The sequence below is a fragment of the Lontra canadensis genome, unplaced genomic scaffold (assembly GCF_010015895.1).
Source record: "Lontra canadensis isolate GAN:19392208 unplaced genomic scaffold, GSC_riverotter_1.0 scaffold11, whole genome shotgun sequence".
NCBI classification, from domain to species: Eukaryota; Metazoa; Chordata; class Mammalia; order Carnivora; family Mustelidae; genus Lontra; species Lontra canadensis.
Genome location: NW_022631005.1, coordinates 7,782,303 through 7,809,665, shown reverse-complemented (window position 1 = coordinate 7,809,665; position 27,363 = coordinate 7,782,303). Strand labels below are relative to the sequence as shown.

General features: G+C 35.4%; 1 protein-coding gene across 2 annotated transcripts in view; it reads right to left on the bottom strand.

Annotated features, from left to right (window-relative positions):
* Positions 1–3,358: 3,358 nt before the first annotated feature.
* Positions 3,359–27,363, bottom strand: part of NUP35 (nucleoporin 35) — a 35,055-nt gene continuing 11,050 nt past the window's right edge. Inside the window, exons 5-9 of one of the 2 annotated variants that reach the window (XM_032856082.1) lie at positions 11,007–11,148; positions 8,242–8,311; positions 6,689–6,817; positions 5,476–5,640; positions 3,359–3,984 (exon numbers count right to left, since the gene is read on the bottom strand). In XM_032856082.1, coding sequence (XP_032711973.1) covers positions 3,907–3,984; positions 5,476–5,640; positions 6,689–6,817; positions 8,242–8,311; positions 11,007–11,148 — 584 coding nt within the window. In that variant the 3' untranslated portion in view covers positions 3,359–3,906. The remainder of the gene's footprint in view (positions 3,985–5,475; positions 5,641–6,688; positions 6,818–8,241; positions 8,312–11,006; positions 11,149–27,363) is intronic. The other variant, XM_032856081.1, reaches the window with a different exon arrangement.

Genomic DNA, 27,363 nt, shown 5'->3' with positions numbered 1-27,363 from the left:
CCAGCAAGTATCTTAAATGTATTATTTTCTCCTGGTGTAGTGGTACTTCTAAGCCACTTGCTGTTTTTATCTAGATAGCCAACTCCAAAATTTTAAATAAGAGAACACTGGCAGGTAGGCAGGGTGTTCTTTTAATATGTAGCTCCGAGTATTTTTTTTTTGAGGAAAGTATTCCTCATATAATTTATTCTGTATATATGTTCTTTTTTTAATCTCCGAGTATTTTTTTTTGAGGAAAGTATTCCTCATATAATTTATTCTGTATATATGTTCTTTTTTTAATCTCTAAAAATGAATCCTTTTTATAAAGCCATTCTACTTTTTGACATTCTATTTCCCATATTATCTGCTGTTTGCCTGCTTTTGTGTTTATCCTAGTTTAGTCTTTACCTCCAAATTATTTTTCCTTTTATTTCTAGTACTTTCCCAAGTTTTTGAAATTCTAATTTTTGGTATTCTTTCATACTTTGTACCACTTTCAAAACATCTTAGAAGTCATTTTTAAATATTTTAAAATTCAAATTAATTTTAAGTATTTTAAATAGTAAGTCATAGTTCTGACCTATCATGGGCATGCTGTTCTGGTGTTCAGTGTCTTTAGGATGCTTTGTTCCTTACAAACCATTTTTTTAACAACTTTACATCACTATAGTTTCATGTTACTTTTTTTTTTAACAGAAAATCTTTTTCTTAAGATTTTTTTTAGTTACTTATTTGACAGAGAGAGACACAGAGAGAGAGGGAACACAAGCAGGGGGAGTGGGAGAGGGAGAAGCAGGCTTCCCGCTGAGCAGGGAGCCCAATGCAGGGCTCGATCCTAGGACCCTCGGATCATGACCTGAGCCAAAGGCAGATGCTCAACAACTGAGCCACCCAAGCGCCCCCGTGTTACTTATTTTTGTATGAAATCAGCTTTTCTGAATGTTGAGAAAGAGGCCTGGTTCAAGGTAACTTTTCTAGCTTTCTCAGTATCCACTTCTGTTGTGTTTTGTAGTACTGAAAAATATGACAGTTTGCTTTCTGAGATTTTCCTGGCCCTTTCCTGTTTGTTTTGGTTTTGTTGTTTTTATCATTTTTTAAAATTGAGATCTAATTGACATATAACTTGATACATTTATATATTTTCTAGCTCTTTTTAAGTAAACGATGAAATGGACACAAAGACAAGTAATACAATATTGGGCTTACACAAAATCAACATAGCAAACAAGTACTTTGAGTCAGAAAGCAAACTTCATGCTCCATGAAGGTCTACAGAAATAAAATGCCCTCTCAAAACGAAACAAACAAACCATAATCTTTTTACAAAAATGCATAAAACACAAATACAAATGCAAGAGTTTAATGGGATTTAGCATCCAGTTCTACCTTGAAAAACTGAGTTCTGTATGTAAGATATAAAATATAATCCTATTTTAAGTTGGAAAAGAAAGACTTCAATGTTACATATCAGAAGGAAAATACTTTATAAATGTAACAGTAAATGGATTTTTACCATGCCAGTATATCTCTTAGTATCACACTTCACCTCACAGAACTATACAAATCTTCAATGGTAGTTTCCTGTGATTTTATTAAAAAGCACATCAATACCTTCCCATACAATGTGCTATTTTATTCTTTGTAAAGATGTATTAAAGTTAAAGAAAGATGCAGATTACTCTTAGATACCTGTACTATGATCAAATATTATTTCAACTAAAAACCTCCTTTTCACTCAAGAGCCAGCTTGATGAGGTTTTACTAGCCAAGCGTGATAATTTGAATAAAAGAATAATGACTACAAGTGATTAAAACAGTGAATTAAAAAAAAAAAAAAAGGCTGTGTCTAGTGACACAAAGGGAAAAACATTTAACTCACTGGACACCAACTAGAGTTACCAGTACCAAAAATTACTCTGAAAAATGGTAAGAGGAAAGGATGAAATATTTATCCTGCCACTCTGGTATGAATACATTCCATGTAACCAAACAGCCCTAATGGTTGGAGCAAGGTTTTTAAATATAAAAGAATTCCATCTAATAGTACAACAGAACAATAATACAAAAGAAGTAATAGATTTGGAAAATCTTCCTTTTGCAAACCTTAATGAAATAAATGACTCAGGCAAATACCATTAATGCATACTTTCAAAAACATAACGCAAAAAAGTTATGGGGACTTTTCCAACAAAGGCGTCAGGCTTTTGCCTATGTACCCAATGGCCAATTTGAGCCTTAGTAAAAGTGAGACAACCAGAATTAAATGCCTCTGATTAAATATAAGGAGCACCATTACTATCATACTATCAAGTCTTATTACTCAAAAAAAAAAAAAAAAAAAGAAAGAAAGAAAGAAAGAAAAAAGAAAAGACAAAGAAAAGAAATCAGAATCTAACTAATCCTCTCTAGATCCAACTTTTAGGATATGGGATAAATGACAGAACAAGTTAAACACAATAGCAATCGACCAAATTGAGTCTATGAGACTCTACAGGCAACTTCCATGGTTCCTTCAAGAAGTCATGGTGTGAAAAGAGCAAGAACTAATTTAGATTTCAAGATACTTTAAAATCAAAACAACCAGGAATGCCTGGGTAACTCAGTTGGTTAAGCATCTGACTGATTTCAGCTCAGGTCATGACCTCAGGGTCCTGGGACTGAGCCTCCCATCAGGATCCCCATTCAGCGGGGAGTTTGCTTGTCTCCCTCTCCTTCTGCTTCTCCCTCTGCTCTGTCTCTCTCAAATAAATAAACCTTAAACACACACACACAAACCAAATATACTATGTATGTCTACTCTTGACATTGATTTGAACCAACCAACAATACATTTTGGAGATAATTGTGATTTTTTTTTTTTTTAAGATTTTATTTATTTGAGAGAGATAGCGTGGACACAAGCTGGTAAAGGGGCAAAGGACAAGTGGACTCCCTGCTGGGTGGCCCAATGCAGGGCTCAATCCCAGGACCCTGAGATAATGACCTGAGCTGAAGTCAAAAGTTAACCAACTGAACCACCTAGGTGCCCTGATAACTGGGAAATTTTTAAATGGACTAGACATTAGAGACTAAGAAACTGTTACTAATTCTGTTAGGTATGATACTGATACTATAGTTATAAGTGGGATCGTTCTTTTTTGATATCTCCTCAAGTATTTAGATTAAAATAACATCATATCTGAGACAGGCTTTAAACAAAAGGGGGAGAGAAGAAACAAATGCCAAAATATTAATGGTTACATCACTATTAAAGCTAGATTACAGGTATGTGGAGATTCATAACATATTTCCTCAATTTCAGCAAACACTTCAAATTTTTTTAAATAGTTAATAAATCACTTACAAAAAAGGTTCAATATATATAATTGACAAAGTTTATTATCAAGAAACTTTAGTTTTTAAAAAGACTGTTTTGGTTTTAGAATACTGAAGGATGACAATCTACGACAGGACATACATAAACAAGGATAATTAAAATATTAAATACTATCTAAATTAAAAGACCATAATTCAAATTATTTATTATAATCTTTGTGTCTTGTCCGAAGGAGCTGTACCAGTTACCCTTCATGAAATTCACCCCACCAACTCATGAAGACTACAAGGCTTCACCACAAATTCAATTAGATAATTTACGGTAATCAATGCTGAGTTTTTGTGCTTACGCATGCACTATCACAGAAAGCACAAAATCCTGTTTACAGGGATTTTTTGTTTCTTTAAAATGTATCTCAAGCATCTTTTAAAGTGCGAGCTACAAATACGCTGTATCCTTAAAGAAAAAGGCTTCTAAAGAAAGTACGAGATAGCTACCCAGTACTGCCTTGAGTGGTTATACAACTAACCAAAGGGAAGCCAGCAGTACTCTGCTGTTTTAGTGCAGCAGCCTCCTCCACGGTAGGTGAGCTCTTAGCTTGTACTATGCTACCAGCCGAACATGTACTCCATTGCTTTGGACACCAGACTTTCATCTTTTTTTGGCGTTTGTCTGTCAGAAATAACCTATTAAAAAAACACACATAATTGTTAAATTTTCCTCAGGATCATAGTCAATTCTAGAGTTAATGGCTAATTTAAAAGAGCCAAACAGTTAAATGCATTTGTAGTACTGAAATGTATATTTAAAGACTAATATATGGATTTAGTTAGAACATCCTTATGCTTTAAAGGACAAAATCTTATTCCTTTGGCAAGATAAATTACATCTACTCCTTGTATCAGAAAACTGAATAAAGAACATTAAAGCTACAAGAGGTTTTTGTTTTTTTTTTAAGTAAGCTACACTCCCAGCATGGAGCCCAACGTAAGGCTTGAACTCATGACCCTGAGATCAAGACCTGAGCTGAGATTGAAAGTCGGATGCTTAACTGACTGAGCCACCCAGGCACCCCCAGAAAGTAAGGATTTTAAAATACTGGTTTAGGCGCGCTTGGGCTGGCTCAGTGGGCAGAACATGTGACTCTTGATCTCAGGGTTGTAAGTTTTAAGCCCCACACTGGGTATGGAGCCTACTTTAAAAAAAAAAAAAAAAAAATTAAATTAAATTAAATTAAATACTGTTGAGGACGCCTGGGTGGCTCAGTCATTAAGTGGCTGCCTTTGGCTCAGGTCATGATCCCAGGGTCCTGGGATTGAGCCCTGCATTGGGCTCCCTGCTCGGCAGGAAGCCTGCTTCTCCCTCTCCTGCTCCACCTGCTTGTATTACCTCTCTGTGTGTCTCTCTCTCTGTCAAATAAATAAATAAATAATCTTAAAAAAAAAAAATACTGTTGAAAAGAAAAAACTTAAGGAAAAAAAATAGTTCTAAGTCTCTAAATTTCAAGGGAAATGAAAAGACTAAATTTGCCACTGCCTGTCATTTTAAGCATGAAGTGTTTTATTTGCTGTTTCAGGACCAATGTCTGTGGTTAGGCAGGTTCAGAACCCGGTTAATTTAGTAGGGGACAATAACAACATACTGAATGAGAGTCATACTTTCATCATTCTTCAATGAATGCAATGAACTTTTCCTTTAAACTTTTTGAAATGAGAAATTTTGAAACGGGAGCTGGTCAGTGGTTTCTCTGATAACCGCAACTCCAACCTGAGGTTCTTCTTTTTTGATACCATTAGATTTAGTTTTCAGTTTAAAAGGGTTTTAAAGATTCCCTCATGCCAGAGATATTCACAAGAGAAACTTTTAATGTATGCAAATACAACTTAGAGAAAACTAAAACTCTGAAAATGCTTTAAATAATGGCAAAGTAAATTTTTACAAAATTCAATGTAAGTTTTCAACTGGCCAAAATTCTAATTTTTAAAATAGGAAATTTAAGAATGCAAAGTTTACAGGTATTTCTTCAAGGCAATCACTTCAGTAAGAAATATTAAATGGCATACAAATCAATCCAATGAGAAAGTTAAACATGCTAGGCACTTCACCCTTTAAAGTGTATCATTTAATAAATAAATATATAAATGAAGTATATCTTTTTTATCCAATTCTTAAAATACCTGATAGTCACTAGTAGAAGCTTTGTATGCTGTAGCAAGAGGTCTCATGGTAGAAATCCTAGGAGTACTTCCAGGTTGGGTTGGTGTACCTAAGGTTTTGATTGGTGGTGTAAAGGCTAGAGATGGAGATGATAAAGCACACCTGTCATTGTTTTCCATAACACTCTGGAGAAATAAAGATAAAGAACTTCTCTGTTTATAAATGTAGTATGTTATCACTCACTATTACATCCTACTTAAAAAGAAAACTTTATTAAAAAGAGCATAATTTCTTTGATCTAATTAATCTTTCAATTTTAGCCTTGATAAAACAGTATGTGCTTCTTAGCTAGTATTTGAGATACAATGCTCAGCCAAAGTTCACTTCAATGACCTCAAACATGATCAGGACAACTAGACACTCACAAGAGTAAAAATCTTCTAAAAAATACTATGAGAAAAAAAAAACACACAAGGAAGAAAATCTTGAGGAAATCCTGGGGTGGGTAGAGGACTAAAGTCCAGTGTTACTTGGTAGCCAGGAATCCCAGATTCTCCTCTAGCCTCTACAAACACCTGTTACAGCATAATATAATAATTACATAACTACATGGCCACCACAGATTGTAAGAACATGAGCCATGCCTGCTTTTGTGCATTAATGTGTGTATACAAACACCAAGCACAATGCCTGGTACATAGTAGAGAAGTTCATGTATAATTATTTAAGAATGATCATGATTTTATAAGCCACAAAGGAAAGCATAAATTGTGCTAAATATTATTTTATAAGTATATAAATATGTTTTAAAATATTTTAAAATAAAAATGACTAATAAAAAGCTTCAGCCATTTAATAATTAATTCTGTTAACCATTCCTGTGAAATCTTTTGTTATGAAACAGCAGCCCTTAAAGAATTTAAAGAATCTGATGTTGCTTTGCACAGGAGAATGAGAAGAGACCTAAAATCTAGGTCTCACCTTTAACCACTCTGTAAGTTACTTAGGCCTCTTTATCTGTAAAATGAGGGGGTTGGTGAGGATTATCTCTAAATCCTAAAAATCTTGTGACTACATCTTTGGCTTCACATGAAAATAGTACTATAACATCATCACATTTCGCAAGAAAAAGGGGCACAGTGAAGCAAAGTGGCATAACTGTCAATGTCAGTGCTTAGACTCGTGCTCCTCATACAGATTAAGTTTATATTCCTTACATCAGTAATAACTTACTTTATCTATACATGGCTTTACACCAATCATGATGGACTCTCCAAAAATCCTCCCATCTTTGCTTAAGGCTTTCCGGGCCTGCAGTTTAGACTGATAACGAATATGCATCCAATTTCCTGTGTTAGACATCTGCAAAGAATGAAGTTGCCTCTTAAAACAAAAAATACATAAAATCTAAAAAATGAATCCTATTAGAAGATACAAATATATGAAAATATAGGGGCACCTGGGCAGCTCATCAGTTAAGCATCTGCCTTTGGTTGGGTGATGATCCCAGGCTCCTGGGATCTAGCCCCACTTTGGGATCCCTGCTCAGCAGGGTGTCTGCTTCTCCCTCTCACTCTCCCTCTGTAATCTCCCTCTCTCAAATGAATAAATAGAATATTTTTTTTAAAAAAGATTGTATTTGATGTCCCATAATAAACTGTATGCTAAGATTCAACAAAAACCCTATTAATTTTTTTTTAAGATTTATTTGAAAGTGAGTGAACGAGAGAGAGCATGAGCGGGATGGAGGAGCAGGGGTAGAGAGAGAAGCAGACTCCCTGCTGAGGAGGGAGCCTGACACAGAGCTTGTTCCCAGGACCCCAGAATCATGACCTGAGCCTAAGGCAAATGCTTAACAGAATAAACTACCCAGGCACCCCCCCATTAAACAATTTCAATAATTTCTACCTAGCTCCCAATTCTCTACCATAAAGAATATGTGGCAAATATTGGGGCACCCGGGTGGCTCAGTTAGTTAAGCATCCAACTCTTGGTTTTTGCCTCTGGCCATGACCTTAGGGTCCTAGGATGAAGTCCCATGTGGGGCTCGACACTCAGAGGGAGTCCGCTTGTCCCTCTACCTCTGCTCCTTCCCCAGCTCGTGCTCTCTCACTCTCTAAAATAAATATATAAATAGAATCTTAAAAAAAAAGAAAAGCGGTATGTTGCAAATATCTCCGAAAGTAAAGTAATTCTCAAAAGATAACTGTTGCTTACAAATAGGTCTTATTAACACTATCAAGTTTTTAAAAATTGTATTCATCAATCTTATTTTCTGTAGGAATTGAAGTCAATCCCTGGTAACAGAAGAAAGATTTGTTATTCATAACTTGTTATACACAAGGTAAAGCAAGCTAGATACTTTTTCAAAAAAGCTCTCTAGAAGCTAAAAAAGCCCTAAGAACTCTGTAAATCAGGAACTTCTCTCTTTTATCTCCAATAAAACAAGCTCATACTGGAAGAAAGTAATGTAATATTTGGCAAAATTTTTGTTAAGAAACTGTGAACTATTAAAAAAAAAAAAAAACAGTGGGGGAGGGGGGGTGTGTGGAGGGTGGAGCCTGAAATTCTCACTCTCCTGCTTCTCTCTTTATCCCTTTTTATCAACTACTATGCAACTTCTAGCCTTCTAGACTTCAACAGACATATTCAATGAAAACTTAAAAAAAAAAAGAAAAAAAAGAGAAAGTCTGGAAAAAGCAGACTATATTCAGCAGCAGTTTCCCTCAATTCACAGCTTATTTTTCTTCAGACTAAATCTTGAACTGAAAAGAAGTAAGCCTTACCACATGTTTTAAGATATTCCCATACTGTGCAAACTGTAATAATATATAGGAAGCAGATGCTTGAGGAAACCTGAAAAAAGAGTTGTCCAAAGAGTCAACTTCCATAATAAATACAATTGGAAATTACCATACTTATAAGTTGTTTCAAGGTAAGTTCCCCTAACAGACTAGATTAATAGGAAATCCCTGATCATTGTTTCCCCCCTACAGTTAAATCTGTTATTGCTTATCACCCAAAAGCAAGTATGTTAAAATTAGCTTTGACTCAGCCATTCTCCATCCTCAGATTCCATCTATGAAATCTCTAAAATTCCATTCCCACTGCCACTACCACCCCACACAGGAAAGAACTATAATGTTGCAGCTCTGTATATATTTTACAAGGGTGTGTGAGCATGTGTATATGTGTGTGAAATACTGAAGTATACTACAGTTATTAAAAGGAAAAGAATTTTAAATTATATAGTCATATTATATACTGAGCACCAACTGAGAATTCAGAAATTTAGTTCTGAAACAAAAATGAAAGTCAGTACCAGTATCAATGGTACAGAAACATTTAAAAGGATGGTTGCCAAGGTTTTAATAGCCAAAAATCTGAGAAAATTGTGATTTTTATTTTCTTCTTTATAAAGTTTTATATGGTTTAAATATTTTATCAGACATTACTTTTATAGTCCAAACAATAAAGCTATTTTAAATTGAAAACCTGGAAGTTTCCTTAACCAGTTGCTTTAGTTATTGAGACCCTGGATAAGAACCCAAGGAAAATAAATCTGAGTCACAAAAATAGATGAGAAATTCCACATATTAAAATGTATGTGAGTAAAATACTGCATTCAGGACTGAAATTTTATTTTATGTTTTATATGTTTGGATATAAGATTTCTTTCCTCAAAGAAAAGCAACAAATAAGGCTAAGTGCCTACAAAGCAGAGCTAAGAAAATAAAAATGAAAGAAAAATAATGGTTGTAAGTGAGGGAGGTGCTTGAAAAATAAAATGTAATTCTAAGACTCTAGGACCACTTTGAATGGAAATATTCCAATATCCTACAAAAGCACCACCTAAAACAATGAATGATATTTCATAATGACTTTGAGTCAACAGGAAAAAAGTTAAATTATCGAAGAAAGAACATACATATTTTAGATGTACTACCCTATAAATGATCAAAATATTTTATCCCTTAGAAGAAAACGTTTCAGTTATTGCAATCCAACTCATATAGAGGTTTACTAAAACATAAAACAAACAGAAGATTCATAGGCAGGAAAGTGTTTATCTTAAAAATTAAAAAAAAAAAAAAAAGACTAGCAGAAGAGCTTCAAGTAATTTATCCAAATACTGAAGAATCTTAAAAGTGACACCATTACTATTGAGCCTCAAAAACAGACTTGGGAGTGGACATCCAAGCTCAAAAACAGCCACATCATGAAAGAATATGAGCTAAGCATAGGCTTTCTGGAGAATGAGATGATCCCGATTTTTTACCTAAACAGGATCAATAACACATAGAATCTCTCTGGAAGGTTACACAACAAACGGGTGGTAGATATTGCTTTAAAGGGGAGAAAAATTGTAGCTGGATACAAAAGTGGGAAGGAAAAGTTTTCATTGTAGATTCTTACACATTCCTTTGAATTTTTAAATTTTAAAAAGACTGAATATATAACACTAACATTTACTAAGCACTGTTCTTCAAGAAGCTCATGTGTTATTTTTATACCTTTTACCCCAAAACTAAATACAGTAAGACTCAATATCAGTATGATATTTCACACTTTCAGAAACAAACCTTACATAGTATGTTATGAACAATAACAGCTTAAAAATCAAAGGACCTAAGGTTTTTTGCTGACACTTTACTAACAACTAGATATAAACCTCTGAATAAATCACTTAATCAGTTTTCTTATCTATAGATGATGCAGTATGATCTCCAAATGCCTAAAAGTACTCTTTCTTAATCTAAAAACCTATTTAAAATGCATCCAGGACTGTCATGTACAATTTCTATTAAAACTCAGTATCCTATAACTATAAAGTACCAACCTTATGACACAGTATGTACATATACATATGAAATTCAATTTGATAATTCCAAATTGGTTAAGTCCAATATAAGCAGAGTAATAACCACTACAAAGAAAGGAGCTTCCTAAGTCTTAAGAGGCAATCTTGTTCCATTACCCAGCAAAGATGCTTAAACGAAAAGAATAAGAGAAGCGGCAAACAGATAAATGATTAAAAAGAACTATACACAAATACTGAACACTAGTTAATAATGTGCATGCTGGGGGCACCTGCAAGGGTCAGTCATTTAAGTGTCTGACTCTTGATTTCAGCTCAGGTCATGATCTCAGGGTTGTGAGATGGAGCCCTGCATCAGGCTCGGCACTGAGAATGGAGCTCACTTAAGATACTCTCTCTCTCCCCCTCCCTCTGTCCCTCCCCCTTCCTCTCTAAAAAAAATAAATAAAAATTAAAATTAAAAAAAATAGTAATAATACACATTCTGAAGTGTCAGGGTGATTAATTTCTAGTGAAGTGTGCAACTTATTCTAAAATGTACCAACAAAAAAAGATGATTAATGGAAGATAAAATGAATTTAAGTAAAATATTAACAACTGTAGAAGCCAGGTGGTAGGCATATGAGCATTTGCTGTGCAGTCCCTTTTTTTTGGTATGTTTATTATAAATGCCGGAAACAGTTTTTTTGTTCCTTTTTTTTTTTGGAAAGGTAAATGATACTGAAACCTTACCCAAACACAGTCACCCAAGTGTCATCGAGGTGATCTTCAGAAGTCAGAGAATCTCCTTGAGTATAAAAAGGATCCAACTGTGCAGGAGATAATGTTGTCTTTCGTGGTTGACCAATGTTTGCTGGACTAAACACACTTTGTCCTATATTAGTATATTTAGTAAGTTAGTTACCAATATAAACTTCTTGACTTATTTTAAATCAAAGCTCTCAGTTTTAAATGAAAAAAATACATTAAAAACTGGCAATTGCATATATAGTTCAAAATATACAACTGTAATCATATGATAATTTTATATTACCATACAATGTCAAAGCTCACTAATAATTGAGCCTAATTTATGATTTTACAAAAGTTTTATTATAAATTTGCTAATGTTTTAATTTCCAGTTAAGCCCACACAAGGATCTCCAATCAACCTCAAGGACTTCTACTTGCATTCATCTTCTAAACCTACCACTTTCATAACAGCACCTGTTCCTTAAAAATATGCAATAACTGGGGCGCCTGGGTGGCTCAGTGGGTTAAAGCCTCTGCCTTCGGCTCAGGTCATGATCTCAGGGTCCTGGGATCAAGCCCCGCATCGGGCTCTCTGCTCAGCAGGGAGCCTACTTCCCTCTCTCTCTGCCTGCCTCTCTGCCTACTTGTGATCTCTGTCAAATAAATGAATAAAATCTTAAAAAAAAAAAAAAAAGAATATGCAATAACTAGTTACTTACAGAAAAATCCAAATGCCTGGGCCTCCACAATATAGTTTCAACCTATTTTTTCAATGTTCCCCTAAAAAGTATGTACCCTAGCTCCTGAGATGTAAATGCAGTTTTCTTTTATATTCAGGTCATTTCTATCTGAAATGTCTAGTTCTGTTCTTTCTTTGCTTATCCTTCAATAATAGTTACCAATTAATGAGTACTGCTACCTGTCCAAAATGCCAAGCCAAATGCTTTACATGTTCATTTTATGTCAAAGGCACTGTCCCACTGAGACCACACATTTCTGAGAAGCAGAGATTATTCTTTCATCTTTAGAGTAGTAATGATTCACTCAAACAAAAAATATTTTTTTCAGAAAAACTGGGTGGCTCAGTTGGTTAAGCATCCGACTTTTGTTTTTAGCTCAGGTCATGATTTCAGGGTGGTGAGATCAAGCCCCATGATGGGCTCCATGGTGGACACAGAGCCTGCTTGGAATTCTCTTTCCCTATTCCTCAGTCCCTCCCCATCCTAGCTCATGCTCTGTTAACAACAACAACAAAAAAATAAAAATAAAAATAAAAAAATGCACCAAGCATATTCTAAGTATTGAAGATAGAGAAGTGAACAAGTTAGTCAATGCTCCCCACCCCCCCCCCCAAAAAACCCACCTATCTCTAACGGAACTTAAATTCTAGTGGAAGAGAGAAAAACAAATAAATAAAGTATGTTAGAAAACAGAAACTCCTACAGAAAAATAAATAGAGCAGAGAAGGGAGACAGTAAGTATATATATTATCATACATGGAAGAATTAAATGAAAAAAAGATTTCACTGAGATGCCATTAAACCAAACCCCAATAGAAATGGAGAATGAGAAACATGACAGTATCTGAAGAAGTAAATGTTACTGGAGAAAATATAATGTATAAAAGCCCTGAGAAAGGATATGACTGGTGTTTGATAAACAGTAAGAAAACCAGTACTTGCACAGTGAGGAGGGGCATCTGAGGTCAAAACAAGTGTATGAACACAGAGAGCTAACAAGAAGTCAGATGATTGAAAAAAAAACTTTGTAACCCACTATAAATAAAGCCTCTGGATTTCACCTCAAATGAGTTGGGAAGCCAACGGAAAACTGTGAGCAGAAGTGATGTAACAGGACAAAAATCTTGAAATAAATAAACAGCATTTTATTAAGAGTATTTATATCGTTTTTTACATGTACAATTTTATTTGATTCTAACAATAAGATGGGTCCTATTATAACTCCACTTAACAATTTAGGAAACAGGGGATGTTAAATAATGTCCAGGATGGCAGCTGGAATTCCAATCTAGGCCATCCAAATTTGAAGTATGAGCCCTTAGGAAATAATCTAGTCAACACTTATTTACTATAGGAGCAGTTCTACAAGTGTGCACTGGAGACCCAGAACTCCCGACGACCCCTCTCATGGAATCAGCCAAGTCAAAATGTTTTTCATAGTCATTTAAGGTTTCATTTGCCTTTATATACTCACTCTCTCACGAGTATATAGTGGACTAGTGGACCCTTCCAGAGGATACTTAATGCGATTCAATCAATGGAGACTAAATATACAGAAGCAGACAGGAAAATTCAGCTTTATCTCATTTTTTTTTTCAATTTAAGGAATTTTTTTAAATTTTATTTTGTTTTTTCAGTGTTCTAAGATTCATTGCTTATGTACCACACCCAGTGCTCCATGCAATATGTGTTCTCCTTAATACCCACCACCAGACTGACCCATCCCTCCACCCCGCTCCCTTCCAAAACCCTCAATTTATTTCTCAGAGTCCACAGTCTCTCATGCTTTGTCTCCCCCTCCAATTTCCCCCAATTCACTTTTCCTTTCCTTCTCCTAATGTCCTCCATGTTATTATTGGGTAATTCCACAATTATTAAGTAATTCCACAATTAAGTGAAATTTTGAATTCAGCTATATCTTAAGCCAGACAAAAGGCACAAAGCAATGTCACTATTCTCATGAGACTCTTTTCTTATAGAAAGTTATTTTTACTTTAAAAAAAGGTTATTTATGTTTATTGGAAACAAATTATTTTTAAATGAATACATACTATAAAATATTGTTTTAATTTCTGATAAAGGTAAATATCAATAGCTGTAATCCAAAAGCTCTGGGCTTCAATTTTTAAGAATGTATTAAGGACCCAAGGGGCACCTGAGTGGCTCAGTCAGTTGAGCATCTGACTCTTGATTTCGGCTCAGGTGAAGATCTCAGGGTGGTGAAACGAAGCCCTGAGTCAGGAGCTGGGCTCAACAAGGAATCTGCTTGAGGATTCTTTCTCTCCCTCTGCCCCTCTCCCAACACGCTCTCTCTCTAAAGTAACAGATAAAAAAAAAAAAAAATTAAAAAAAAAGATTTATTTAAGAGTATTAAGGACCCTGAAACTAAAAAATCCAAGAACAACTACAGGGCATTATGCATGACTCACAATCCACGTTTAGTGATTTCTGGAGGCTCTCTGCTCAATACATGCTACGTATCTGCTGCCTAGTCACTTGTCCTGAATTCCCAATTGAGTTGAAAAATCAACCTAAATCATTTCAAAGTGTTTGTAGTCAAATGGAGCTCTGAAAGCACGCTCTTAAAAAAACAAAAAAGGGGGGATAAAGCTACTGTGTTAAGTTTTATAAAAGGCCATATATTATCCTGATGGGAGATTTACAATTCACGTAAAAAACTCTGAAAGATTACTGAATAAAGAAATATTTTTAACTTTATTCAATCCCAAATCTCCTATAATGACCACATTTTACCTTCATATTTTGGTAAATGCTGATCCTGGGTTGAGTATACCCTATATACCTTAAAAATGCTTGATTAATGAGAGGTAACAGGAACTGCTATTAGGAAATGCATAATAAAGCTATTCACATCCAAAGCTGAGATTTAAAAAAATAGGAAAACTGAGTTTTCCTATTCATTGATTTCCTATTTATGAATACAGAATGATTTTCTCAGAAGCATACAAAAAGAAGTTCTCTTATCAAACAAACATATTCAATGACGAGTCACAGTGACACCCTTAATCCACAACAAAGTAGTACTGGAAAGTCAAGTTACTCTCCAGATACAACACTCAAAAGTTCAAACTAAATTTTTAAAAGAAAAAAAAAACCTAAACAGCCCCTCAAATTTTATTTTGGTATATTATTATTTCGTTTTTTAAATTTAATTTTATTTTGATGTGTGTATGTTCCAAGATTCATTGTTTATGCACCTCACCCAGTGCTCCACGCAATACGTGCCCTCCTTAATACCCACCACCAGGCTCACCCAACCCCTACCCTCTTCCCCTCCAAAACCCTCAGTTTGTTTCTCAGAGTCCACAGTCTCTCATGGTTGGTCTCCCCTTCCAATTTCCCCCAACTCACTTCTCCTCTCCATCTCCCAATGTCCTCCTTGTTATTATTTTATTTTAGATCCTCATGTTCCAACTGCTAGTGAATTACAGAAATACATAAAAGTATCTTTTAATGTATGGGGGAGGGGGAGTATAACATCTTGCTTTTTTGAAAAGCAACAAGTGATTGCTTTAGGAGCCCAGAAGAGGATTGGACTGGATGGCAGAAGGCTAGTGTTGTTAGCCCTGAACTAATCATTCACCTTGATAGAGAGCATTATGGGAAAATGAGAGGGAAGATAGCAAATGGGTTTGTAGTTAGTTCACATGCAGTTCTATTACTTATTGTCACAACTAGAACAAGTAATTGAACCTCACTTCCCAAATATTACAACAAAAATAAAAACAATAACAATATTAATGATAATTGCTAACAAGTACTGAGCACTTATACTACATTCAAGGTGCTCGTACAGGTTCTTTGCATGTATTCATATTTAATACTAAAAGCAATTCTATGAGATATAACCTACCTTCTGCATTCTATATATGAGGAATACAAATATATATATATATATATATATATATATATATATATATATAAAAAACACCTATCCAACATAATTTAAATAACTGAAAGAGCATGTTTGAGAGGTTCAATAAATGTTAATTTCCATTTTATAAGGCCAGGCATTTTTCTGACACAAAAGCCAGATTAAGATCAGATGATCATCAGCAGATGCAAAAAAAACTACTGACAAAAATACATCCTCTCATGATAAAAATGCTGAACACCTGGGTATAGGAGGATAAATTTAAAAAGGCCATATTATGTCTAGCCCACATTTGACATCATACTTAATGGTAAAAGGTGGAAAGTTTTTCCTCTAAAATCAGGAACAAGGGTGCCCACCTGCCACTCCTTTTGACATATTACTGAAGTCCTATCCAGAGCAACCAAGCAAGGAAAAAAAAAAAAAAAAGGCATCCAAATTGAAAAGAAAGCTGCAAAACTGTTTTTGCACATAAAATGATCTCAAACATGGAAAAATCTTAAAGACTCCACCAGAAAACCTTTATAACTAATTAATGGATTCGGTAAAGTTGCAGGATACAAAATCATTCAGAAATCAGCTGCATTTCTATACCCTAACAACAAAAGAAATAAAAAAGAAATAAATAAGACAATCCCCTTTAAAAAAAACCATCAAGAACAATACAAAATACAGGAATAATAAATCAACCAAGGAGGTGTAAGATTTGTATACCGAATACCACAAGACTTTGATAAAAGAAACTAAAGACAAACAAATGGAAAGATATCCCATGTTCACAGATAGGAAGAACTAATATTGTTAAAGTCCATACTTATCAAAGCCATCTATAAAATCATCAACAAGATGAAAAGGCAACATATAGAATGGAAGAAAATATTGGTAAACCATGTATCTGGTAGGGGTTACTCTCCAAAATATATAAGGAACTCATACAACTCAACAGCACACAAAAAAAATAATAGTAATTTGTTAAAAAGAAAAAAAAAATCAGCAGAGGAACTGATAACATTTTTCCAAAGAAGAGACATACAGCCAACAGGTACCAAAAATAGTGCTCAAAATCACTAATCATCAGGGAAATGGAAATCAAAACCACCCTGATATCACCTCACACCTTTTAGAAAGGCTATCATGAGAAAGCAGGCACTAAGTGCTGTCAAGGATTTGAAGAAAAGGAAATCCTTATACACTGCTGGTGGGAATATAAATTGGTACAGCCACTATGGAAAACTGTACGGAGATGCCTCAAAAATCACAAATAGCACTACCCTATGATCCAGCAATCCCACTTCTGGGTACATCTCCAAAGTAAATGGAAATAAGATCCCAAAATGGTTTCTGCACTCCCATGTTTCTTGCAGCATTACTCATAATAGCCAAGATACAGCAACAATCAAAGTGTCCTTCAGTGGATGAATGGATAAAGAAGGGGTGGTACATATATGCCATGGATGTTTTTTGGCCATGAGAAGAGGGAAATCCTGCCATCTGCAAAACAAGGATAGACCCCGAGGATGATGTGCATGATGTTAAGTGAAAGAAGTCAAAGAAAAGACAAATAGTGTATGATCTCACTTTTATGTGGAATGTAAAAAAAAGCTCAGAGTAAGAGAGTAGTGGTTACTGTGGCCCAAGGGCTGCACAACATGAAGAGATGTTAGTCAAAGGGTACAAACTTCCAGTCACAATATGAATAAGTTCTGAGGAGGTAAAGAACACCATGGTGATTACTGTTAATAATATCATATTATATACTTGAAAGCTTACACCGTAGTCACTCTGTAATATATGTAGGTCAAATAAACACACTGTATATCTTAAACTTATACATTTTATGTCAACTATATCTCAAACTTGTAATAAAGATTTCCCTTAGTTATTATATCCATAAGACTTAACTGTTATTCCAATACCAAACAGAACAGTGGTAGATAAGAACTCACAAAAGTTAACTGTTTTAACAATAAAGAACTTCAATATAAAAGATGTACTTGGTACAATCATTCTTTTACATTAAAGGCACAACTATATTCAGAGTAAAATCTAAAAGACTTCCAGGAATGATGTCCAACTCTTTACTCCAGATGGTACCAAACCAAAACTATACCCTCAACAGGATCAAAAGTTAAAGATATCAATTAAGTAAAAACTATAATGCAACCACGTGATTCTAACTAAAAAGGAAAAAATACAGTCACCTAAAGATTTGAAAATTCTTCACACTTTATTAGGCCATACAACTTGAATCCATATACTTCATTTGGTCTCAAATTTAGAAACCCATAATTAATCTAATTTAACCTAGTAACGTAGCCTTTCGTTCATAAAAAAATAGGTTTCAGATCACCTTAGATCTAAAGGCATTATTAAAGCATCTACTTAATTCAGAACACTGTCTTAGGCACCACTAGAAAACAAGGAAAGATGCTCAAGACTAACTGCTTACGTTCAGTCATCATGTAACCAGGTTAACAAAAAACAGCTCAGCAGCCAGAAAGCTTGAAAAATGAATATTCAAATATTTTTTATAAAAACAATCAGCAAGTCAAGATATGTAATCATTATTAACTCTAGAGAAAACAAAAAGGTATACAAGAAGGAAATGGAATCTCAGCATATTACACTGGTCAGTCTTACAGATTTATCTAACCAAACTCATGCTTAAGAAACAAACTACAATTTATTGAAAAAATCAAACTGCATACATGATATGATACATTTAACAATTATTCTTTTTCCTCATCAACTCATATGCACAACATATTTTTAAAATGAGGACGATTTAAAATGGAACACACTACTTTGACAACTGTCTGCTTATCAACTAACTTAACAACTATCCCTTTAGGAAATAAGCAAAAGCACATGAAAGATACTCTTAAATAAATTTAGTTCCTACTACAAAGACATGCCTCTAACATACAAAAGATAATAAAAGGCATTTTAATATAAAATCTAAAGCCAATTCCAATTTTTTATGTTGTGTATTACCATTAAAAATGTTAAATTTAGTAATGCTACATCATGTAATAACCTTCAAGCAAGAAATTAAAGCTCAAAATGAGACAACCATTATGACCTTTAAAAATAAAACAAATCAAAATTAAGTCTCAAACGAATAAGCAATCTAATTTTTGCCCTGTCAACTACTCTGAAAAATGTAATTACTTATACATAATCTAAAACTATTTACATAACTTTAGCATAATTGCCCCCCACCTTGTTAATGTTTAATTGCTCCACTGATTTTACTTCCTTTCAATCAGACTTCTGGTACCCACATGCTAAGCTTTATACGATGAAAATAAAAGTGCACCTATCAAACCACATCAAATTGGGACTATAATGTGTCTCCCTTGGTAAATCACTATTCAAACACCCTCCATAAGATCAAATTGAAGTAGAGGGCAAAAGACCTTATTAGCCTTTATGAAATGTCTTCAATTAAAGAAGAGATTCAATTAATTTCAAAACAGGTCACTAACATAAATGAAAACAAGGGATAAAAAGAGTGGTAAATTTTAAACAGATACTGGCATACAAAACTTGGGAAAAAGATTCCTTGTAAAAAAGATTCCTTTTTACCATGAAACAAAGTAGCACAATTTGTACTAAAGAATTTGGCCTCAGACCAAAGAGAGGTCTGGTCTTTGTTCAGTTTCTGGAGGTAACCTCTAAACCCTCGGAATTTTCCCAGAGACAGGAGTGTTTCTGTTATTCACCCACACCTCTCAAGAGCACTTGATAATTTATGCTAACAAGGTGGCTCAGGCTGGGGACAGATCACACCATAAAGACCAATCATGTGATTCTGGTTGGAGCTTTGAGCCACATGCTATCATCCCACCTGTAGGCAGAGGAGGGGAATGGAGACTGATTTTAGCTACTTGATTAATGACTCAATTAGTCATGTTTATGTTTATGTTTATAATCATGTTTATGAAACTCCAATAAAAGCCCTGGACATGAAGGCTTCAGTGATCTTGCCTAGCTAGCAATATTGCATGTATAAACACCACATAATAATGTTAGGAGAGTAACACATCATGGAAGCTTCATGTTTGGAACTCTCCTAGACTTCACCCTATGCATCTTTCTTTGGCTCTAATTTATACTGTTTTGCTATAATAAAATTGTAAACTTAAGCATAGCACTTTCAGTGGGTTCTGAGTCTTTCTAGTGAATTATCAAACCTCAAGAGGTTTGAGAAATCCCTGCATTTCTAGCCAACTGTTCTGAACTGAGGGCAGCCTTGGGGACCTCCAAATTTGCAACTGGCATGTGAAGTACAGGCAATCTGGGGGAGAATGTTTCCTCAGACTTTTCAGATAACAAACTCATTGTACCCAAGAGTGTATTAAACAATGGATAAAACAACACAAATCAAACACCGCGAAATGAACACTTGCATTCATCCCTAAGCCCTGTCAGACAGCCAATGACAGTCCTTCTAGAAAGTCTCGGGTTTTAAGAACACAGGAACGTGGAAGGTGTGAAAGAGAATACTGGCTGAAATCAAGGAAAACCTGTTTCAAGTGTATATAAAAGGAATGATATGGCAGGTCCCTCCTCATCTTAGGCAGCCAGATGACTACCTTTCAACCATTTCACTCCCAAGAGACCAAGAATTTAGTATCTGAAGAAAGGGAACCTAACTGGTTCAGGACCCAGTGAGTCCAATCACGTAGAGAACAACTGTATGGAAGTTAAAAGTGAAAGTCTGCATATTAAAAAGGGGACTTTTTCCCTTTCTATATTCAGAATACCTGCTTAGACATAAAGACTGAATGTAAGGAACTCTTCTTTGGGAAAATTTAAATTCGAAGGAAAAAAAAGACCTTCATAGGCTGAAATCAGAGACTTTCCCAACAAAAAATCTAGTTGACTGCTCATTCCTCTTACAGTAAAACCCAGTAAGAGACAAAATAGAGCCACCAATTCCATTTTCCAGTCAATGTTGATACACATACATGCACAGGTTCCAAGTACCTTTTTAGTGTCTCATTAAATTAAATACACCCCCCTCAAGAAAGAAAGAATACTGAAAAAAAAAAAAAAAGAAAAAAAAATACGAACTAGAAGGAAAAAGTCAAAATGAGCAGGAATTTTAAAAAACCAACATAAATCTCACTGCTAAGATATTTTACCCATAAAACAAGAAAAGGACACTATGTTTCTAAGTACATTCAGAGAACTGAAACAACAAAAATGTTCTTTGAAATTTAAAATGGCAAAATAAAAAATTATTATAGAAGTTGGAAACTGGTATTAAAGACATGTCCCAGACATGTCCCAGAAACTAGAATATATATATATAAAAGACAATGCAAGGGAGAAAAAGTAAAATCAGAAATCTCTGCAGAGCTCACAAGCAAAAGGAATTCAAGAAACAGGAAACAACAACAAAAACAGAAGTGTAATTACCAAACACAGGGAAATTTCCCAGAACTACAGGTAAGTGTCATAATTTAAAGGCTCTGTCAATTAATTTCCCAGGAAAACATATGAAAAAGCCCCACACCAAGGCACAGCTGTGAAACTGAGAACACTAACCATAGAAAGATCTTACATTTTTCTAAACCAGGCCACATACAAAAGTCTAAGAAATCATCACCACATGTGACTTCCACAAAACACCAGAAGCTTAAAAAAAACATGGAATGATGCCTCTAAAATTCTAAACTAAAATACTATACTCAGCCAAACTAGCAATCCAGTGTGAAGATAGGAAGAAAAAAAAAAAAAAAAAAGCATTTCGGATATAAAGTCTTAAATTTCATTTCTCTCACAAGCTTTCTTAGAAAGCTACTCAAATATGTTCCTCACCAAAATGAGGAAATAAACTAAGAAAGAAGAAAACGTATCACCTAGGGAAAAATCTCCACTCTAGAAATTTGCTAAGACAAGTCCTAGGATGAGAGTTGTATACCATGCTGAAACAAGAAACATCCAAAAGAGAGGTTAAGAGAGAGAAGTTCTCAGTTTAAAGCAAAACAAAAAAGTATTTGAAACTATCTTTGAGCATTTTTAAAAAGACAGACATTTATCTTAGCAACAACATGGGCTTAAAATAAAGGGAGTAGCACAGAAAAAAATCAGACGAATGGGAAAAAAATTATTAAAGAAAAATAAAAATTTTAGAGAAAGAATAAATTATACTATTTGGTTCAGCATAAAAGTGTTTATATAGTCACAAACACTGACAAAGGAATAAAGTTTGATATAACTATATTCAGTAATGTGTGGGAAAGAAGATAGATTATCTCCAATTACCTTAAAATAAATACACCAATACTGGAAACTGAAAATCAATTAGCAACATAATCATACATGGTTGATTGGGTAATGGACCTCCAACATGACTACATCCTAATACTTGGAACCTATGAATATTTACCTTATATGGCAAAAGGGACTGTGAAGATGTGATTAACAATCTTAAAATGGGAAGATTATCCGAGATCACTTAGATGATTTGGGCCCCCAATATATCCACTAGTGCCCTTACTAAAGGAAAGGGAGAGAGATTCCAACTATAGAGAGGTGATGTGATGATGGAAACAGAGACTGAAGAGATACACTTGAAGATAAAAGGTGCCACAAACCAAAGAATACACGTAACTGCTAGAAGCTGGAAGGAAAAAAAAAAAATGAATTCTCCCTAGAACCTCTGGAAGAAACTGGTCCTATCAACACTTTGACTTTAGCCAGTGATTCTGGATTTCTAACTTCTAGAACTGAAAGAGAATAAATCTGAGTTATTTTAAGCCACTAAATCAGTGGTAATTTGTTTCAGCACCAATAGGAAATTAATACAGCATCTCATTTAGATAAATGGAGGTAAATTCCTAAAGAATAGCTCAAAGATCTGGACTGGTTGGTTCTGGAGGAATAAAGAATGCTGCAACTTATTGTAAGTAAGTACTGTTTGATTTTTAAAAACTATTTGCTTTTAAATTGTTTTGACTAAAATATAAAATACCATCTGCACCACAACTAAACGCCACCCAATGGTACTACTTAGTCTGGCATGAAAGTAAATAAATTTTGGTGACTAATTTTTTTTTTAATATTTATTTATTTATTTGACAGACAGAGACCACAAGGAGGCAGAGAGGCAGGCAGAGAGAGAGGAGGAAGCAGGCTCCCCGCTGAGCAGAGAGCCTGATGCACGACTCGATCCCAGGACCCTGGGATCATGACCTGAGCCGAAGGCAGAGGCTTTAGCCCACTGAGCCACCCAGGTGCCTCTGGTGACTAATTTTTTAAAAGTCAATATGGTAGGCAGAAAACAGTGTCCCAGAGATGCTCACATCCTAATATCCAGAAACTGTGAGTACATTACATTACATGGTAAAAAGAAATAAGGGATGTAGATAGCATTAAGACTGCTCTGGCAATTCACAGACCTGTACCCCTGGGGCTAATAATACATTGTATGTTAATTAAAAAAATTAAAAATTTAAAAAAAAAAAAAGACTGCTTATCACCTGATCTTAAATGAGAAGATTATCCTAGATTAACCTAGTAGGTCCATAGTGATATCCAAGAGTGATATAAAAAAGGTCCAACTGGCTAGTATAGGCTTCAAAGATGGTAGGGAACTCTGACCCAAGTAATGTGGACAACTCTAGGAGCTGGAAAAGAGAAAAGAGATTCACCCCAAGAACCTCCAGAAAAGAATACAGGGAAGAAAAAGAATCTACCAGGGCGCCTGGGTGGCTCAGTTGGATAAGCCACTGCCTTTGGCTCGGGTCATGATCCAGGAGTCCCAGGATCGAGTCCCATATCCCACACCCTGCTCTGCTCTGCTTCTCCCTCTGACCCTCCCCCTTCTCATTCTCTCTCTCTCTCGCAAATAAATGAAATCTTAAAAAAAAAAAAACAAACAAAAAAAAAAAAACAAAAAAACAATGCCCTGATGTTAGCACACCGAAAAAACATTTTTGAACTTCTGACCTCCAGAATTTTAGTATAATAAATTTGAGTTGTTTTAAGCTAAAAATCTGCGATAATTTGTTTCAGTAGCATCTGAAATTAATGCACTCTGGAATAAGATTATATATATATATATATTTTTACAATTTTTATTTTTTATTTATTTGACAGAGAGAGAGAGTGAGAACAGTAGAGAGAACAACAGAGGGAGAGGGAGAAACGGGCTCCCCGCTAAGCAGGGAGCCTGACGTTGGGCTTGACCCCAGGACTGTGGGATCATGACCTGAGCCGAAGGCAGACGCTTAACTGACTGAACCACCCAGGCACCCCTAATTATATTTTTAAAAACTATGCCAAGCCAAGTTGCACATAGATATTCCAATACTCCTTTTGGTATTGGGATGTCACTGCCTCCAAACATTATATACATATATATTGGTTTCCTGTGTCTCTTATAACAAATTACCACATACTGCGTGACTTAAAACAACAGAAATTTATTCTCTCACAGTTCTGAAAGCCAGAAGTCCAAGATAAAACAAATTTTCAGCAGGATCAAATGTATGCCAAAGGCATTTAGAGAAAACGCACTGCTTGCCTCTCCTAGCTACTGGTTACTACTGCTGGCATGTTTTGTTGTTCACTGGCTTGTTCTGACAACACTCTTATCTTTGCCATTTTCACATTACCTTATTCTCTGTCTCTCAGGTCTGTATCAAATCTCTGTCCTGTTCAGGACACTAGTAACTGGATTTAGGGACTACCTAGGAAATTACCAGGATTACATTCTCCCCACTCTTCTCTCTCCTTAACTCCCTAGCTTTCCTTGGGAGTTCCTCCTCTCAAGACTTTAACCATTTGTTTTAACCACAGAGGTTCTGGGATTAGAACATGGACAATTCATTTCACAGCCACCACTCAACTGACTACAACCTACATTCATCAATCTATTCAGTTAACAAATACTTATTGAGGTCCCTTTATAACCAGCTCTGTGATGTGTACATAATGAAAAAAAACAGAAGGAATCTCTGTCCTGAAGGAGTTCATAATCCAGTAATGCACAAAGACAGGAGCTAAGCAGAGCGAGCTGTACAGGAGCACATACAATGAGTCTCCAACCCAGATCAGAAAAAGAATTGTCGTGAAAAGGTCCCTCACAGATAAATTAGTTCTCTTCCTTCCTTTCTGAGAACACTAGCAGAACTCTGAGCTCCTAGCATCAATAAAACCAGTCAGAAAGTGCTATCATCTGAATATCACACTTAATCTGTTAACAATGTGCTAAAATAAGGACTCTAATTCAGTAGATAAAATTGGTATACCATCTGAGAAGACAACTGATAAATACAGGAAAGAACTTCTCAAAAAAAATTTTTTTAAATTTAAATGAGTATAAAAAGCAGAGGAATACTTAAATAGTAGCAGAAAAAACTGAGGGGTGAGGAAGGGGAAATAGGGCAAACATATTCTGGGCAATAACAGGCCATGGTTGAAAAGAGTTTCTGAAATTCTCTAGAGTTACCACTCTGTCATATGACCAAGGTTTCCCTGCAAAAGAAATAAGATTTTTAAAAAAGATTTTAACATCAGCTACAAAATTAAAACAAACTCCTTACTGGACAAACACCTAAGCATAAAATAAGTCACGTCATTAAATCCCATGACATCTCTTTATAAAAGCTGCCAATCAGGCGCCTGGGTGGCTCAGTGGGTTAAGCCTCTGCCTTCGGCTCGGGTCATGATCTCGGGGTCCTGGGATCGAGTCCCGCATCGCGCTCTCTGCTCGGCGAAGAGCCTGCTTCCTCTTCTCTCTCTCTCTCTGCCTACCTCTCTGCCTGCTTGTGATCTCTCTCTGTCAAATAAATAAATAAAATCTTAAAAAAAAAAAAAAGCTGCCAATCTCAGAAAGTTAAAATTTACAAACTATATAGGAAATTTTTATTAGTTGACACTATAGGAGCTTGTAAAAAAAAAAAAAAAGCTCTAAAAAGTCTATGTTTTCCCTTCAATTTTCTTAATTCCTTTTCCCAATTCTTGCTTACTACTGACAATGTATGATAGATCCTCATGCCCATCATATCTTTTCAAAAAATGTTCTTTTTCACTTACGCCCCTTAAGACTTTCTATAAACTCTTCAACCTCAAAGTAGAAGCAGCAGTGGCTCCCAGTGGCCAATTTATGATACATATATTTTCCTACCGTGGTTCTTTTATTTTTGCATATAATTTCTAAAAATATAAGAATCTCATAGAAGTTATACTATTAGAAAAAATAAGGTAACAAAAGGATGTTTAACTTTAATCATGTCCTCTTCCACTTGACAACAATATTATAATGTATGCTCTTCAAACAACGAAGACATCCTTTAAAACACAACATACATTACTTAACATTATATGTTTTTGCATTTTCAATGTCCCTGGGATCATTTGTTGACTCAGTTAAATAACTGAATAGTCACTACTGTAGCAAGCAGTCAGGTAACAGCACTGTCATCTACCTATTTGTATGACCAGATTACAACTGTTAAAACCTGGACTAATTCCCCAGAACATTCCACCTCACATATGTAACTGAAACTGATGTAACAAACCTAGATCTTCACTATGATATAGGTGGCAGACAGAAATCTAAAGATATCCCCTCAAAGTTTCTGTCCCCTGGTTCCACTGGTAATTCAAACACTAATTCAGGTACTCCCAAGAGGGGGCCTTGTAGATAGAATGAAGGTTATTAGTTAGTTAGATCTTAAAATAAGGAATTACCCTGGACTATTCCAGTGGGCCCAGTGTAATCAAAAGAACCCTTAATAGCAGCTGATGACAGAAAAGTTAGAGATACAACCTAAGAGTGAGGTCAGAGAGACTGAAGTATAAAAAAGATCTTAATCTGCCACAGCTGTCTTTGAAGATGGAAAGGGAGCCACAGGCCAAAGAATAATGGCAGCCTCTAGAAGCTGAGAAATACCTCCAAGCAACAGCAAGGAAAAAAAAACAGGGACCGCAGTCCTACTTTCACATGGAAGTAAATTCAGCCAACAACCTGAATGAGTGTGGAAGTGCGTTCATCCCCAGATCCTCAAGAAGACAACACAGCTCTGCTGACACCTGAGTTCTAAAGCAAAGAAACAATCTGTGCTCAGACATCTGACTTACAGAAACTGTAAGATAATAAATTTGTATTGTTTTAAAATCTTAAAAGAGGGGGCGCCTGGGTGGCTCAGTAGGTTAAGCCTCTGCCTTCGGCTCAGGTCATGATCTCAGGGTCCTGGGATCAAGCCCCGCATCGGGCTCTCTGCTCAGCAGGGAGCCTGCTTCCCCCTCTCTGGGGCACTTGGGTGGCTCAGTGGGTTAAAGCCTCTGCCTTCGGCTCAGGTCATGATCCCAGGGTCCTGGGATCGAGCCCCACATCGGGCTCTCTGCTCAGCAGGGAGCCTGCTTCCTCCTCTCTCTGCCTGCCTCTCTGCCTACGTGTGATCTCTGTCAAATAAATAAATAAAATCTTAAAAAAAAAAAAAAATCTTAAAAGAGGAGGGGCAGGGGAGCACCTGGGTGGCTCAGTTGGGAGAGCATGAGACTCTTGATGTCACAGTTTTAAGTTTGAGACCCACGTGGGGTATAGAGATTACTTAAAAATAAATCTTAAAAAAATACTAAGTTTGTATTGTTTTAAGCTACTAAATCCATGATAAGTTGTTAAAGCAGCAAAGTAAAACTAACACAGAGTCTGATACAAGGGGGGGCTGCTGCTGTAACAAATGCCTAAAAACATGGAAGT